Source organism: Pipistrellus kuhlii, unplaced genomic scaffold (genome assembly GCF_014108245.1).
Source record: "Pipistrellus kuhlii isolate mPipKuh1 unplaced genomic scaffold, mPipKuh1.p scaffold_m20_p_24, whole genome shotgun sequence".
Taxonomy (NCBI): Eukaryota; Metazoa; Chordata; class Mammalia; order Chiroptera; family Vespertilionidae; genus Pipistrellus; species Pipistrellus kuhlii.
In genome coordinates, this window is record NW_023425523.1 from 11,463,390 (window position 1) to 11,479,579 (window position 16,190).

At 46.0% G+C, this 16,190-nt stretch overlaps 3 protein-coding genes across 3 annotated transcripts; 1 reads left to right on the forward strand and 2 right to left on the reverse strand.

Moving 5' to 3' along the window:
- Positions 1-287: 287 nt before the first annotated feature.
- On the reverse strand, positions 288-2,916 carry LOC118727226 (sodium channel modifier 1). Its single transcript, XM_036452816.2, has 7 exons — positions 2,708-2,916; positions 2,381-2,451; positions 2,047-2,135; positions 1,593-1,690; positions 1,391-1,479; positions 579-773; positions 288-447 (listed from the first exon to the last, which is right to left on the reverse strand). The coding sequence occupies exons 1-7, from the start codon at positions 2,756-2,758 to the stop codon at positions 348-350; spliced, it is 693 nt and encodes a 230-aa protein (XP_036308709.1). The 5' UTR covers positions 2,759-2,916; the 3' UTR covers positions 288-347.
- A 370-nt stretch (positions 2,917-3,286) lies between these two features.
- Positions 3,287-11,767, forward strand: LYSMD1 (LysM domain containing 1). The gene is made up of 3 exons (XM_036452817.2): positions 3,287-3,851; positions 9,900-10,264; positions 10,673-11,767. Exons 1-3 carry the CDS (start codon positions 3,672-3,674, stop codon positions 10,809-10,811), a joined length of 684 nt encoding a protein of 227 aa, XP_036308710.1. The 5' UTR covers positions 3,287-3,671; the 3' UTR covers positions 10,812-11,767.
- Position 11,768: 1 nt separating this feature from the next.
- Positions 11,769-15,212, reverse strand: TNFAIP8L2 (TNF alpha induced protein 8 like 2). The gene is made up of 2 exons (XM_036452818.1): positions 15,129-15,212; positions 11,769-12,785 (listed from the first exon to the last, which is right to left on the reverse strand). The coding sequence occupies exon 2, from the start codon at positions 12,778-12,780 to the stop codon at positions 12,226-12,228; it is 555 nt and encodes a 184-aa protein (XP_036308711.1). The 5' UTR covers positions 12,781-12,785; positions 15,129-15,212; the 3' UTR covers positions 11,769-12,225.
- Positions 15,213-16,190: the final 978 nt, after the last annotated feature.

The window sequence follows — 16,190 nt, forward strand, 5'->3', positions numbered from 1 at the left end:
CCCCCCCCCCCCGTTTCTACCCACAACCCCATCATGTGATTTGAAGGAGGAAAGGATTTTGAGTGGAGGTAGTGAAGAAGGCAGACAACATGAAGGGCAAAGACCTCTTCTGACAGACTTATTAATAGGGCACCCGGCAGCGTGCAGCTGACGCTTGGCATGACTTTGGTAGGAGGTGGGGGAGGGGTTAGAAGTATGGGCAGCTGTGTACATTGCAGGGAAGGATTGGCTGGACTGAGAACGAACACCTCTGAAATCCTGAAGTGGGACAAGGAACCAGACGTGAGGAAAGTTAGGCTCCCAGCGCCTGCTATAGTTTATTTGTGAATTCAATGGGAAAGAGAGTATCAGTCTAAGGGGAGATCAGGAGGTTCCTCCTCATCAGAATCAAACTCAACATTCTCATCTTTTACCCATCCACCTCGTCCATCTGGAATCCATCCAGAGCTAGAAACATCAGAGAAAACAGAATTGGTCAGGAAAGGTTTATTAAGTCGGTGGGACAGGAAAAAGCAGTTCAGAAGGTTTGAGAAGAGGAGGGTCACAGGAAAAAGGGGAGAGTGATTCTACACACTCACCTTCGAAGAGTGAGGTGATGATCCAGGGCTCGTCTTCTCGTGGGGCTCATCGGTGCAGGGGGTGAGACAGCTGCTGACTCCTTAGCCTGTGGGCCTGCCCCCGGCTCTGGGTCCCTACTGGGCTTCCCACTTTGGAGTTCAACGTCTGGGGGTAGCAGAGGGGAAGGTGAGACAGAGGGACGAAGAGCTTCTGGCCTGAGTAGAGAAGAATCAAAATCTGTCAAAGCAGTCAAGGGAAGGGCCATTTCTCCTGTGACTCCCAACCCCTTGAAGCAGTGTTTTCTAAATTGTGTTCATCAAGACATTCATGTGGCCCTGTCTGTTTGATGCAGTAGATAGAGCATTGGCCTGTGGACTGAAGGGTCGCAGGTTCGATTCCGGTCAAGGGCATGTACATTGGTTGCGGGCACATGCCCGGTGGGGGCTGTGCAAGAGGCAGCTGGTCAATGTTTCTCTCTCATCAACGTTTCTAGCTCTCTATCTCTCTCCCTTCCTCCTCTCTGTGAAATATCAATAAAATATATTTTTAAAATAAAAAAATAGATATATATTTATTATTATTATTATTTTTAAAGAACCACCTATGGGGGTTTGAGGGGTAGTGGGCTATGGTGGGGCAGGGAGGGTGACTGAGTACAAAGGAAAAAAAGAGAACTCATTGACATGGACAACAGTGTGGTGATAGCAGGGGGAGGAGGGTATGTGGAGGTTCAAGAGGGTATATAAGGATAAATGGAGATAAAAATTAAAAAGAAAAAAGAACCATCTATCTCCTTTTATCCCTCCCTATTGGGCTTTCCCACCCCACAGACCTGTACTTTCGTCGACAGCAACTGTTATAGTGAGGAGCTCTGTGCAGAGCATTCTGGGTGATAAGTCGAGTCTGGGTTAACAGAGGAGCCTGGGATGGAGAAGGAAAACAGTCAGAGCTTCTTTCTAGAAGCCAAAGCCCTTCAAGCCTAAGTTATGCAGTACGGTGCTCCCTGGGAACACACACTTCCGTTTCTGGATTACCTCTCCTTTGGTCTCTTCCCTCTCCAATTCAGTCTGCTGTCTTGGATTCTGCTCTACTCCTTTTCCTGACTGCTTCTTGCCATAGAAAAGCTGCAGGCCTGAGTATAAAAGCAAGAGAATTAAAAGCAAAGCACCTTGAGTCATCTGCACACATTTTATTATTTTTGTTACTTTTAAACATATATATATGATCCTTACTGGAGGATCTGACCTTCCTTTAGAGAGAGAGAGGCGGGGGGGGGGGGGGGGGGCACGACAACAACATGGATGTGAAAGAGAAACACAGATCAGTTGTCTCACAAACTCACACCTGGGATCAAACCTGAAACCTACTAGGTATGACCGGGAATGGAACCCAGAACCTTTTGGTATACTGGGACATTCCAACCAACAGAGCCACCTGGCCAGGGCTTTAAGGGCTTATTCTCCATCCCCTGTCTTCTAACAAACTTACTGGATAGATGTTTCTTGCCTGCACGGTGGGCAGTCAGCATGGCCAGAGTGTCCAGTACAGGTCGGTGGGGACATATGGCACAAGCAAAGCTGGAGAGGAGAGAAAAGATAAATAGTCCTTGGGGAGTGGGTCTCTGCCGGAGGTCCCACCCTGTCCGAGCAGTCTTTTCCAAAGCCCAACTCCCAACTATCCTAAACTCATCTCCACCACCGACATCCCTGCTCTCACTCCCCACCAACAAATCCTAGACCCTCCCGCTCTCCTCAGTAACAAACGTTTATTGAGCCTCTAATCGCAGAACCCTCAGGCTTGATCTACTCTCGCCCTCCCTCACCGTCCATCCCGTAGCATCAGCGCCTCGTCCTCTGGTATATAACTGGCCAGCAGGTCCCCCACTCTCCGCTTCTGCAAAGAGAAGGGAAAGAAGTCCGGAAAGATCAGCGGGATGGGGTGGAGGGGAAATGACAGGGACTCAAACGGACTAAAGACCATGGAGAGAACAGAGATCACAAAGCGAAGCATGGGTCACAACCCAGGACTAGTAACCCTGGCTCCCTGCCCCCCAACCATCCTCCATCTGTTGCCAGAGCAACAAAACAACCCCTTCGCGGCCTTCATGGGGCAGCGGAAGCTGCTCTCCACGCTCCCCTCTCGCGCTTACCTTGAGCACATTGAGTTGACTCCAGTCATCCCCCTCTCTCTTGAAAGACATCACAACTGTGAGCCCCAGAAATAATAAATTCTATTGCACGGACTTCGCCACTCCTTTCAGGCCACCGTAGCAAGAGTGGGGCGTCCCCTTTCCGTCCGGTCTCCTCCCGTTTGGCCTCCTGACTTCCGGGGACGGCTTCCCGGCATGCACTGCGCGGTCCCGGAAGCCCGCCTCCAGCCCACCGAGAGGGACTGCACTTCCGACGGTCCCCCGCCACCCCGCAGACGCGGGGCCTCTTGGGAAATGAAGTCTTTTCCCAAAGAACTTGCCTTCTCGCTGGGTCCGGGCCCTTGCGTCTCGTCGTATTCGAGGCATTGGGAGAAATAAGAGGTGGAGCCCGAATTTGAGGGGGTGGCTCCTCTGATGCGGAGTGGGCCTTGGAGGATCTCTGAGTGGAACGTGCACTCCAAGCTCTCCCGACCATCACGCGCTTGGTCGGCGGCGACAGCCAACCTGGGGGGTCTGATTTGTACCCGACCCTAGCGGACCAACCTAGAGACGGGGCGGAGCTGGGGTATCAGGCCCCCACCCCTCACCCCGCTCCCCCAAGAACGGGCTGCCAGATCTGGAGGCAAACTGAACTGAACACTGAGAGACAGTGCCTAGGGGTCAAGGGTCAAAGGTCAACATCGCAAGTTATAGGGGGTCGCAAGTCGGAGGGGTGTGTAAGGAGAGAGACCCAGAGACTGAGTACGCGAGAGAGCGGATTTGTGGGAAAGGCGCCTGGAGGGAGGATAAGCGAGTGGAGCGGGGTGTTTGTGCCAGGGAGACGGGTGGCTTGAGAGAGAAGACAGAAAGAGAAAGGGATCTGGTTATTTGTTCCCAGCCCCCGGGCCTGCTGTCACTATCGGTCACTTAGCCTGGCGTCTGTCCGTCTGGCAGTTGCAACCCCAGCTGCCGGCAGATTGAGGAGATGGCGTCTCCCTCTAGACAGGACCCCCTCGGGGGGTCAGGGCTGCTTCAAGGGAGCCGGGCTCGTTCGTACGGAAGCCTGGTGCAGTCTACCTGCTCCCCGGTGAGGGAGAGGCGCCTGGAGCATCAGCTGGCGCCCGGAGACACCCTGGCTGGACTAGCACTCAAATACGGGGTGACGGTGAGTCTTCCAGGATTGGGACTGGGCAACCAGTTGGAAGAGATTTTTTCCTCAGGACAATGTAGTGTCCCTTCTAGGCTATTTCCTCTGAAATTTCCCTAACGGTGTTGTGTTGTGTTGTGTTGTGTTGTCTGATCCACCTTTGTGTTTTTGTTTTCCCATTTGCACTGTCTCGCTGGGACCAATCCTGTCCACACTATCTTGGTGGAGAGGAGCAGCTCTCTTTTATTATTCTAGTCACTGTGCTAGGGGCTTTATATACATTAGCCCATTTGATCCTCACATCCCTTTGAGCATACAGTTGTTGTCCCCTTTTTACAGATGAGGAAACTGAGACTTAGATTGGTTCACCAATTTGATTAAGGTCAAATAACTAATGAGCATTAGAGTGGAAATCCAGACTTCTGTCTGATTACAAAATCTGCACTGATAGCCACATAGAAACTGTTTGAGAGTGATTAAAAATTTACAGCAAATCGTGGAGACCTGGTTTTTAGTTCTAAGTTCCTAAAGTGCCAATCTCTCCTTGTACTTTTTTCCTCCTCAATTCTCTACCTTCTTCTTTCCAAGGTACTCTCTACACCAAGCTTTTCAGGTCATGCATAGGGTATATACGCTAGTTGTAAAAATATACTGCACTAAAGTTGATGAAGGTTTGATTATTTTTACACATCCTGTTGAATTTAGGCAACATTTTTATGCTTGGTAGGTTTAATGCACTCTGGTAGCCATTTTAGGAAGTACAGACATAAATAAAATGTATAGTTGTTCTCATATAATTTACAGTCTAGTGAGAAATAAACAGGGACAAATAATGATGGTAGATGAGAATGTGGTGAGTTTGTAGAAGTATTAACAAAGGATGGTACGAAACTGGTTTGGCTCAGTGGTAGAGCATCGGTCTGCAGACTGAAAGGTCCCAGGTTCAATTCCAGTCAAGGGCATGTACCTTGGTTGCAGGTACATCCCCGGTAGGGGGTGTGCAGGAGGCAGCTGGTCGATGTTTCTCTCTCATCGATGTTTCTAGCTCTCTATCTCTCTCCCTTCCTCTCTGTAAAAAATCAATAAAATATATATATTTTTAAAAAGGATGGAAAATTAGAAAAAACTTTTTATCTGGAAGGGAGTAAGATATCAGTGCAAATTTCAAGGGAGCCATCATGAAAGGCTTTGAAATACTTACAAATTCCTTCCTCTATGCTTCTCTTTACAAATGCACACAATCCAATTGTTTATACCTTTTACATCTTTTTCTTTCCAATAGCCTATATTCTCCTTTAAGAATTTTTTCTTCAAAAAATTATTTGTTTGTTTTAGAGAGAGAGAGGAAAGGAGAGAGAGAAACATCAATTTTGTTGTTCCACTTATTTATGCATTCATTGGTTGATTCTTTTATGTGCCCTGACTGGATTTTAACCCATGACTTTGGTGTACCGGTTGAGCTGATGCTATTTTTTTTTTTTTTCTAGATAATATCATAGGTCCCTTCTAGCTCTAAGGTATTATATTACTGTAAATTTTCTGTGGCCTTGTTATTTCCTAAAAGTACCATATAAGAGGACATATTCCATTTTTTTGTTTTTATTTTTAAAAATATATTGATTATCTTGCCCAGATTGTGGGCTTGATACCCAGTAATGGGCATGCAGGAGGCAGCTGATAAATTAATCTCTCTCATCATTGATATTTCTATCTCTCCCTTTCCCTTCCTCTCTGAAATAAAAGTATTTTTTTAATTAATGTCATCAAAGCACTTGGCAAAGTAAAAGTACAGAACTGTAAGCCAATTTTAACTTTTTTTATTGTTTAGATTAATCTGGTTTTATTTTTAAGCACATTATAGTATAAGACTTTATTGGTCAAGATTTTATAATAGTTTTTGCCCGGGGCAGAAACTGCTTAGATATTTGACAGACATAAGAAATATGATTTCCTAAACTGATGCCAATATGGGATGAATTTTTAGTACAACTGGCTGCCTGGCCTCTGATGATAAAATACTAGCATATTGTATCTGTGATTTTTCTATTTTATGATCTAGCTTGTTCAGTCATAAAGCATTAATGAGCTCTGCTGGGTGCCAAGTTTGTGTGATGTTGAGGAGCACCTTAGAGACACAGAGACAGCACGTCACCATTCCTGCCTCTAAGGCAGTGTTTTTCAACCTTTTTTGGGCAAAGGCATACTTGTTTCATGAAAAAAATCACGAGGCACACCACCATTAGAAAATGTTAAAAAATTTAACTCTGTGCCTATATTGACTATATATAAAGTAATTCTCTTGAATAGGAATCAAATAAACACAAAGAAAGTATTTTATAATTACTTTATTATGAAATATTAAGTAAACAAAATAGTGAAAAATTATAAAATTCTTGTCTTGTCTGCACCTACGGCACACCAGGCAACATCTCGCGGCACACTGACTAGTGTGCCACGGAACAGCGGTTGAAAAACGCTGCTCTAAGGGACTCACAGAGTTTGAGCAATATAACAGGGCAGGCATTATTACAATACTGATAGTATGGGAGCCCTAAGGAAGGTAACACAAAGGAAGTGAGAGTTGATAAGTAGAAATTTTTCAGGCAGAAAAGGGGGTAGTGGAGAAACCTATCAGGCAGATAAAGACACAAAAGTGTGAAAGATCATGATATACTAAAAGGCCCGATACACGAAATTCCTGCACAAAATTCGTGCAAGGGGCTCAGCCTTCACAGCCTCGACTGCCTTGCGGCCATGCCCACTGGTTGTTCTGGAAGGTCATTCCGCCATCTGGTCTAATTAGCATATTAGCTCTTTATTATATAGAATTCAAAGAAAAAGGAGAAGTTTAGGATAACAAAATATATAGATGGCAAAAGAAGAGAGGTGAAGCTAAATGTTATGGGGGCTAGACTGAGGATGCTCTTGAATGATAATTTGTATTTTAACTGAGCCAATGAGGAAGTTTATAAGTAAGGTAATGAATTTATCAGGTTGATTTTTTGAGAAAGATAGATGTGCCCTGGCTCATGTGGCTCAGTTGATTGGAGTGTCATCCTGGGCACCAGAAGGTCTCTGGTTTGATTCCCAGTCAGCTCATACCCGATCCCTGGTGGAGCCACCTGTGGGAGGCAACCCATCGATGTATCTCTCTCACATTGATATTTCTGTCTCTCTCTCTCCCTTCCTCCCTCTCTTAAAAAAAAAAAAAAAAAAAAAAGAAGAAGAAGAAGAAGAAGATAGATGTCAGCAAGGTGAAGGATGAGTAGAAAGACCCATTAAACTTTTAGAACTCAGATGAGAAGTATTAAGAGTTGTTCTAAAGTGCCGAAACCGGTTTGGCTCAGTGGATAGAGCATAGGCCTGTGGACTGAAAGGTCCCAGATTCGATTCCGGTCAAGAGCATGTACCATGGTTGTGGGCACATCCCGGGGAGTGGGGGGGGTGTGTGTGCAAGAGGCAGCTGATCGATGTCTCTCTCTGTCATCGATGTTTCTAACTCTCTATTCCTCTCCCTTCCTCTTTGTAAAAAATCAATAAAATATATATTTTTTTAAAAAGAGTTGTTCTAAAGTGATGGCAGAAGATGGAAGATTAGACCAGATATGAGAGTTTTGTAGCACTTTTGTTGACCACGTGGGAATGGGTGATGAAAGAAAAGTATGAGTTAAGGGTGACATTGATATTTCTACCTTGGGAGACAGGTAGATAGATTGTGATGCCAGTCACCATGTTCAGTGATAAATAAGTAAGTACTAAGTAAATATTTGGTCAGTGAAATTAATATTGTAGTGTGGAATATTCCCAGAAGGAGTAAAAGGGTCCTAGCGCTGTCATTAGATAATCTTAGGCAAGTAACTTAATCTCCCTGAGCCTCAGTTCCTTCATTTTTAATAGAAGTTCTCAAAGTGAGATCCAGAGACCCTTAGGGGTCCCTGAAACCCTTCAGGGATCCACAAGGTCAAAACTGTTTTCATAGTAATAATGAGATTTTATTTCCCTTTTACATTCTCATTCTCATGAGTTTACATTTTCAAGAGGTTACATCACATGTGAATCAGAGGAATTTCGTTTTATTGTAATCAGCTAGGAACAGTATATACAGCGAACTGAAACTATTGAAATACAGTTTTAATTAAATTTAAAAACTGAGCTGAAACCGGTTTGGCTCAGTGGATAGAGCGTCGGTCTGTGGACTGAAGGGTCCCAGGTTCGATTCCGGTCAAGGGCATGTATGTATATTGGTTGCGGGCAAATCCCCGGTGGGGGGTGTGCAAGAGGCAGCTGGTCGATGTTTCTCATCGACGTTTCTAGCTCTCTATCCCTCTCTCCTCCTCTCTGTAAAAAAATCAATAAAACATATATTTTTAAAAAAATAAAATAAAAAATAAATAAATAAATTTAAAAACTGAGTTAAAAAAAAAGAAGAAGAGGCTACATCATGTGACATTTAAAGAGACTGAATGTAGAGACCGATGTGAGAATCCTGTTGTATTCTGTTAAATCAGATATTAAGGTGATTTGCAAAAATGTAAAACAGTGCCTCTCCTTGCTACATTTTTGTTGTTTTGGAAAATATAGTTATTTTTCTTAAAATATTTATGTTAACATGTAATAGGTTTATTATTTTTAAATAAGTACATGTTCTTAAATGTTTTGAGTTTTTCTTTTTAGAGAGGGGAAGGAAAGGGAGAGACAAAGAGAAACACTGATGTGAGTGAGACACATCAGTTTGTTGCCTCCTATATGCCCCTAACCAGGGCCCAGATTCTGTAACCGAGGTATGTGCCTTTGACCGGAATTGAACGTGGGACCCTTCAGTCCACAAGCTGATGCTCTGTCTACTCAGCCAAACCAGCGAGGGCATAAACTTTTTCAGTTTTAATTTAAAGTAATTTAAATATTGATAGCCATCATCCACATAAAGAAAAGCCTTTTTCCTCAATATTTTTTAAAAATCCTCACCCCTCGCTGAAACCGGTTTGGCTCAGTGGATAGAGCGTCAGTCTGTGGACTGAGGGGTCCCAGGTTCGATTCCGGTCAAGGGCATGTACATTGCTTGCGGGCACATTCCCAGTGAAGGGTGTGCAGGAGGCAGCTGGTTGATGTTTCTCTCTCATCGAAGTTTCTAGCTCCCTATCCCTCCTCCTTCCTCTCTGTGAAAAATCAATAAAATATATTTTAAAAAATAAATAAAAATCCTCACCCTTGCCGAGACTGGTTTGGCTCAGTGGATAGAGCATCGGCCTGTGGACTGAAAGGTCCCGGGTTCAATTCCGGTCAAGGGCATGTACCTTGGTTGCAGGGACATCCCCAGTAGGGGGTGTGCAAGAGGCAGCTGGTCGATGTTTCTCTCTCATCGACGTTTCTAACTCTCTATCCCTCTCAATTACTCTCTGTGTAAAATCAATAAAATATATATTTTTAAAAATCCTCACCCAAGGATATATTTATTGAGGGAGAGAGAAACACTGATGGACTGCGTCCAGTATGCACCCCAATCCGGGGTTGAACTCGCAACCTAGGTATGTTCCCTGACCTGAAATTGAATCCGCAACATTTTGGTGAACAGGATATTGTTCCAGCCAATAGAGCCACTCAGGCATGGGTTTCCTCAATAATTTTTTAAAATGTAAAAGGGTCCAATGACCAAAAGATATGAAAACCACTGATCAATAAAATAGGACTAAGATCAGCCCCTTGTACTTTAGCTTGGTTGCTATAGGGTCTCTTGATAAGAGATAAGACTCTGTACAATCCCTTAAAAATATATATGTGTGTGTGTATATATATATATATATGATCCTTTTCCGAGAATATGTTTTTCACTGATTAGAGAGAGAGGAAGGGAGAGGAGAAGAAATGGGGAGAGAAACATTGGTGTGAGAGAAACATCGATGGGCTGCCTACTGTTTGTGCCCCAACCGGGGATTGAACCTGTGACCCTCCAACCAACTGAGCCACATCCACCACGGATACACAGTCAATTTAAAGGCATTAGATGCTATACAAATATAACATTTATCTTTATTACTGTCATTAATTGTGGTGACTATTTTTTTTAAGATGGAACAGATTAAACGTGCAAACCGCCTTTATACTAATGACTCCATCTTCCTGAAGAAAACCCTCTACATCCCCATCCTGACAGAGCCCAGAGACCTGTTCAATGGTTTGGATTCTGAGGAAGAGAAAGATGGAGAGGAAGAGATGCAGCCAAGTAAGGCTGAAGTTCGGCCACACTCAGCTGAGAGGAAGAAACAGGAAGCAGGTTCAGGACGGGCCAATGGCGAAGTCCTTTCCACACCTGGCCAGGAACCCCCCGCTCCCACCCATGACCTCTCTGCCTCTGACTTCCTGAAGAAGCTCGACTCACAGATCAGCCTGTCAAAGAAGGCTGCTGCCCAGAAGCTGAGAAAAGGGGAAAGTGGGTGAGTCTTAATGGTTCCTTTTCAGCCCTTTCACAGACTTCTCCCCTCTTCCAGCCTTACCTTACCAGAAACACAAGGAAGTAAGCACAGTGTCTGCAGAAGCAAGGGGAATCCTCTCCTCCAGTGGCCCCAAGACGATGAGCAGAGCCAGTGGCTGCTGGAAAGGGCAGAGGCAGTGGGAAAGGGTTTTGTGTTCTCACTGGAGTAAAATAGTTGACTGTGCTTACTGCTTTGATGATCCATGAAGGAGCAGTAGGGTAGGATTTATCCAGAGGGCATTGAGACTCCATCTAGACCAGCTTGGATGTATTAGGAAAGGAGGACAGCATCCCACGTACCTCATCACTTGGCCTGTTCTCAGGTTCTTCCCTGGACCTGTCACTCTTTCTCCCCTTTCCTCGTTTGCAGGGTACCTGGGGAGGAGTCAGGCCATCACCGCAGCTCCCCTCGGATGCAGCAGCGAGCAGTCCTAGGTCCCGTGCCACTGACCCGGACCTCTCGAATCCAGACACTTCGGGACCAGGAGGATGAAATCTTCAAACTCTGATGTTTCCAGAACTGATTGAGAGAAGCAAGATGATGAAGGAGCAACTTGAGGGGGAGAGGAGCCTGAGGTGAGGCTCAAGAACAAGGCTTCCCAGCCCACCTCCCTCCCTCCAGCCCAGCCTTGTGTCTCCTCAAGAGCTCCTTGGCCTGAGGCAGTTTGATTGGCAAGAGTCGGGGGCGGGGAATAGACCCCTTCTCAGTTCTTGGGTTGAATCTAGAGTTGTCCTTTAGATTCAAAGGTTCTTTTTATATCCCTGCTGCCTTTCCCCGTTCCTTGGCCTTAGAACTGGAGGCAGGTGACTCCCTCAGGCCCTAACTTCTTCCCCATCTCCAATATATTACCTAATTTATTTGGTGCTATATTGAAGTAATATTTATTTGCGGTATTTTGTTCTTTCCCACCCTTAGCTGAAAAATGGGATTTTTATAGCCATGGTGTGATGTAAACCCAGGAACAGTGAGCCAGTAACTGCTGGCTGCCCACCTTTTTAGCCAAGCATGTTATTGAGGATGAGGCCATCAGTGATCTGACCCTCAACGTAAAGAATTTGGGTTTAGTCACAGTGCTGTAGGTACCGGAATTGAATAGTAAAAAGAAAAGAAAAAATAGTCACTGCACCTCAATTCAGCCTGTGTGCGGCTAAGGGATGGAAGAGTTCGAAGAGGAGAACAGTTGTGGGAGTATAACAACAGTTCCTATTTGTTATCCTCCCTCCCCATCAGAGTCTATCGCTGTATGCCTTGCTCCTCACTTAATATTTATTTGCAGTTTGTAGCACTGATCTGTGGTACAGGTTTTAAACAGACGTAGGCAAGGGAACCCCAGTGATACTGAAATACGCCTGAATGTCCTGTGTGGAAAGGCGAGTGGTGAGATAAATGGTGTTTATATGCCATCGTGATGATCATAAGATATAAGACACTGAAACTGGAGAGATTAAACACTGAGCCCTGTGCGTGTTTCAGTAGTTTTATTTCTCCTGTGAGACTCCCCCTGCCCTCTTCCTGTGCTCTGGAACAGCCTCCGGTGTCTGTCCTGGCGCTGCCTGGAACTGCAGGTCTAGGATGTCTCAAAGCAACCCCTTCCCCCCTCTTGTTTTTGTGTCCCCAGAAGGGTTCCCGGGGGAAGGGGCTTTCCTGTTTCAAACATCCCTTATGGAGGAAATAAGAGATCCAAATTTCACTTCCTCTTTGCAGGCAGTTTTGTTTCCTGCCAGGGGCTGGAGTGGGAGAGAGGCCTCATTGCTTCTCCTCCTCCAGTCATTTGGGGGTGGGGGTTGGAGTCAAAAGCACTCTTGAGGAAGACTGAGGACTGAAAAGCCTTAGTGCAGATGAGCAGAGTTAGAAAGCCCACTCATTGTCTGTTGCGTTCTCAACCAGCCCTTTAGTCAGGATCAAGGTGGAATGTGCTGAGTTCAGAGTTTTCCCTCATCCAGCAACTTCCTGAGCCCATCGCAGATCTTGCCGCGGTGCTGAGTGAAGTCAGGCCCGTAGAGGGCCGTGAGCAGGCCCGAGTCAGAGAAGTGATCGAACACGTGGCGGATGCGGCCGTGTGACTTGGGCGTGAGGTGGTGCTGCACCAGCGCCAGCAGGATGTCCCGGCACTCGGTCAGCAGGTTGGTCAGCACCGCGGCCTCGAAAGTGAAGTCCACCTCGCCAAAGCTGAGTGCCGTCATGGCGCCCTGCCGCAGTTTTTGGCGAAAGCTGGCAGCCAGGGCCAGCTCACTGGGGCCAAAGCACCCGCTGCGGTGCAGCACGGCCACCTTGACAGCCACCTTGACGAGGTCCTTGATGACCCGCTGGGCTTGGGACCGGCTTTGTGTGTACTCTTTGGACACACGGTAGAGCTCATCTAGCACCTCACTGCTTGTCTCATCGATGAAGAGATGAGCCACAGACCGACCTGCCATCTTACTCAGTAGCTTCTTCTCCGCTTGCATTGCCAGATTCTTTGAGCTGAAGGACTCCATGGCTCCTGGAGAAGGAGGTGGGGTTGGGTGGTATGCGGTCAGTCAGAAGAAAGGCCACAGGCTTCCTTAGAAAGAGAGAAATAGCTTTTCCCCTTTTCTGTCTCTTATTTGGTTTCTATCTCATCAGCATCTTTGCTTGTCAGATTTCCCCTCCCCCCATGCTTTGTTCCTATTTTTCCCTTTACTACTGTGAGAAATATTTTTTTTGTTTTTAAATATATTTTTATTGATTTCAGAGAGGAAGGGAGAGGGGGAGAGATAGAAACATCATTGATGAGAAAGAATCATTGATAGGCTAGTCCCTGCACACCCCAAACTGGGGATTGAGTCCGCAACCCAGGCATGTGCCCTTGACTGGAATCGAACCTCGGACCCTTCAGTCCACACTCAGGCTGATACTCTATGCACTGAGCCAAACCAGCCAGGGCTGTAAGAAATCTTGATCTCTAAGGCAGTCTAGAGGAGCAGAATAGCTTTGGCTGGAGGAATGAGGCTAGCCCACCTCAAGGTAAGTTTTAAGGAAAAGCAGGGTATTTCTGCTATAGGGGAGAAGGTAAGGCTTACCTGGCAAATAATTCTCCCAGCTACCATTTTGGACACTGACCATGTGCATATATCTGTGAGGTGTAGGTATTTCTATCCTTGTTTATAGCTGAGCAAACGGAGGCTTAATTAAATAATTTACCCAAGGGCAAACACTACTGTTTTTCTGACTCCAAAACCCCATGTCAACCAGTGCGATATGCTGCCTTTACATAAGTGAGAAATGTGGGGCCGCAGGAGTCTTGATAAAAATAATACCTAACATGTATTGAGAACCTACTATGTGCCAAGTGCTTTATGTGTATTATTTCAGTCTTCCCAACCCTTTGTAAGATAGACATCCCCATTTTACAATGAGAAAACTGAAGCCAAGTGAAATTAAGCAACTTGGCCAAAGTCACTAGCAAATGATAAAAAGGGGTTTCAAACTGAATAATCCATGCCCTAACTGTTTTGGCTCGGTGGATAGAGAGACAGCCTGTGGACTGAAGGGTCCCAAATTAGATTCTGGTCAAGGGCATGTACCTTGGTTGCTGGCACATCCCCAGTAGGGGGTGTGCAGAAGGCAGCTAATCAATGTTTCTCATTGATGTTTCTTTATTTTTTTTAATATATTTTATTGATTTTTTACAGAGAGGAAGGGAGAGGGAAAGAGAGTTAGAAACATGGATGAGAGAGAAACATCTATCAGCCGCTTCCTGCACACCTCCCACTGGGGATTTGCCCACAACCAAGGCACATGCCCTTGACCGGAATCGAACCCGGGACCCTTCAGTCCACAGGCCAACACTCTATCCTCTGAGTCAAACCAGTTTCAGCTTATTGATGTGTCTAACTCTATCTCTCTCCTTTCCTCTCTGTAAAAAAAAAATCAATAAAATATATTTAAAAAATAATAATAATCCAAAGAAACTTCCTTCCCTGGAATACTGTCAAGGCTGTTGAAGTACACGAAGGAATCATGAGAAGCAAGCACCTCAGTGGGGCAAGCAGTACTAGAGGTATAAGTCTTCCGCTGGGCCTGAGCTAGGACCCTCCTGGTGACCCATCAGCTGCAAATGTCCAGGGTGCTCTCGCCATGGCTTTGCCTACGGTTGTTCTGGTTGTTTTGCTTCTTACTTCCCCCTCCCCTGATCTGCAGGATGTGGCTGTGACCGCAGTGAGGAGCAGCCTCACCCTCTCCCCCAAACCAATGTGGGAGTCTGAAGAGTCAGGCAGATGGGTACGTGGGGTTCTGGGGGGTTTCTTCCCCAGCTGAGTTAGTTCAAGGGGAACCAGGAGCCTCGCTTTGTTCCTGCCTTTGTCGGGGGCTTTCTGAACCCAGGTTTCACGGCCGGGAGAGTAGATTGCTCCATTTGGGCCTTCCTTCCTCTTTGGCCTTCCGTTACCCTGCTCTCAGTTGCCCCCGTTGCCATCTCACATCTGGTCCACTGTCCTCTCCCTCTTGCCCTGTTTCTGTCTCACTTTTTCTCTTGCTGGGACCTGCCCTATGATCCTCTGATCATGTTCCTCCTCTGGCCCTTACATTTGCCTCCATGTCTCCCAAGATTGCCTTGCATCTCTCAGTACTCTGTCAGACACACACACCTCCACTCCCAGGTCTCAGTCCTGCCCCAAACCATCCCAAACCATGTCTGCCTTGCCCCAGGAAAAACTGAGCGGGACCCCTCCACTGGAGACCCAAGAATACTACCATCAGGTTAGTCTCACAATCTGGAAAGATCAGGCTGACAGAGCAAGGACTCTCTGTCACCTTCACCCCCCAAAGCCTACCAGTCCCTTGCCAGTCATTGCCAGTCGCTCACCTGCTGTGCGCTGGGTGCCAGTCTTGCCTTGGATGTTCCGGAAGGCTGACTGAATGGAGAAGCTCCAAAGTGAGAGGCCCTTTGGCCTGGCCCCACCCCTCAAGCCCCGCCTACCTACTCTCGGCTCAACCTCCGGTTCTTCATACAGTCATCAAGAAAGTTTATGGCCCAAGAGCCTCCTTGAAGTGTGACATAGGTCAAAAGGAATAGCACTCTGTAGGAAATAGTCTTGATTCTTGTTTGTTTGTTTTTCCTAATATATATTTTATTGATTTCAGAGAAGAAGGGAGAGAGAGATGGAAACATCATGATGAGAATCACTGATTGGCTGCTTCCTGCATGTCCCCACACTGGGGATCAAGCCCACAACTCAAGCGTGTGCCCTTGACTAGAATTAAACCTGGAACCCTTCAACCTGCAAACTGATGCTCTATCCATGGAGCCAAACTGGCTAGTCTTGATTCTTTGAGGTGATAAGGAGGGATTACATAAACCCTGTCCTCAAATTGTTCACTTGCTGCTTTGCTTGCTGCCCATTTCCTTGAAATCTTCTTGTGAAGTACAAATGGCTGGAGTGTGTGGTCAATGGAGAATGTTCTGAAGATTGAACTGAACTTAAATTGGAGATTCCAGAGGCAAGCCAGAGACTCAACAGACTTGAGTGTTCCTGGAGTCTCCAGGGAAGGGTGGAACCAAGGAGCAATGTTATCAAGAGCATATGCTTCCAGCGTCTGGCTGAGTTAGGTTGCCACAGACTGTCCCCACTCTTAATACTACTTGCAAGAGTAAGGTGCTAGGGCCAGGCTGCCAAACCAGATCTGACCAGCAGGTGTCAGCACAGGATCGAACCACTGGAAGAAACAAGCCTACCATGTACTTTGTAGCTGCTAAAGAAATGTTATTTATTTATTTATTTATTTATTTATTTTAATATATTTTATTGATTTTTTTACAGAGAGGAAGAGAGAGGGATAGAGAGTTAGAAACATCGATGAGAGAATCATCTGTCAGCTGCCTCCTGCACACCCCCCACCGGGGATGTGCTCTCAACCAAGGTACATG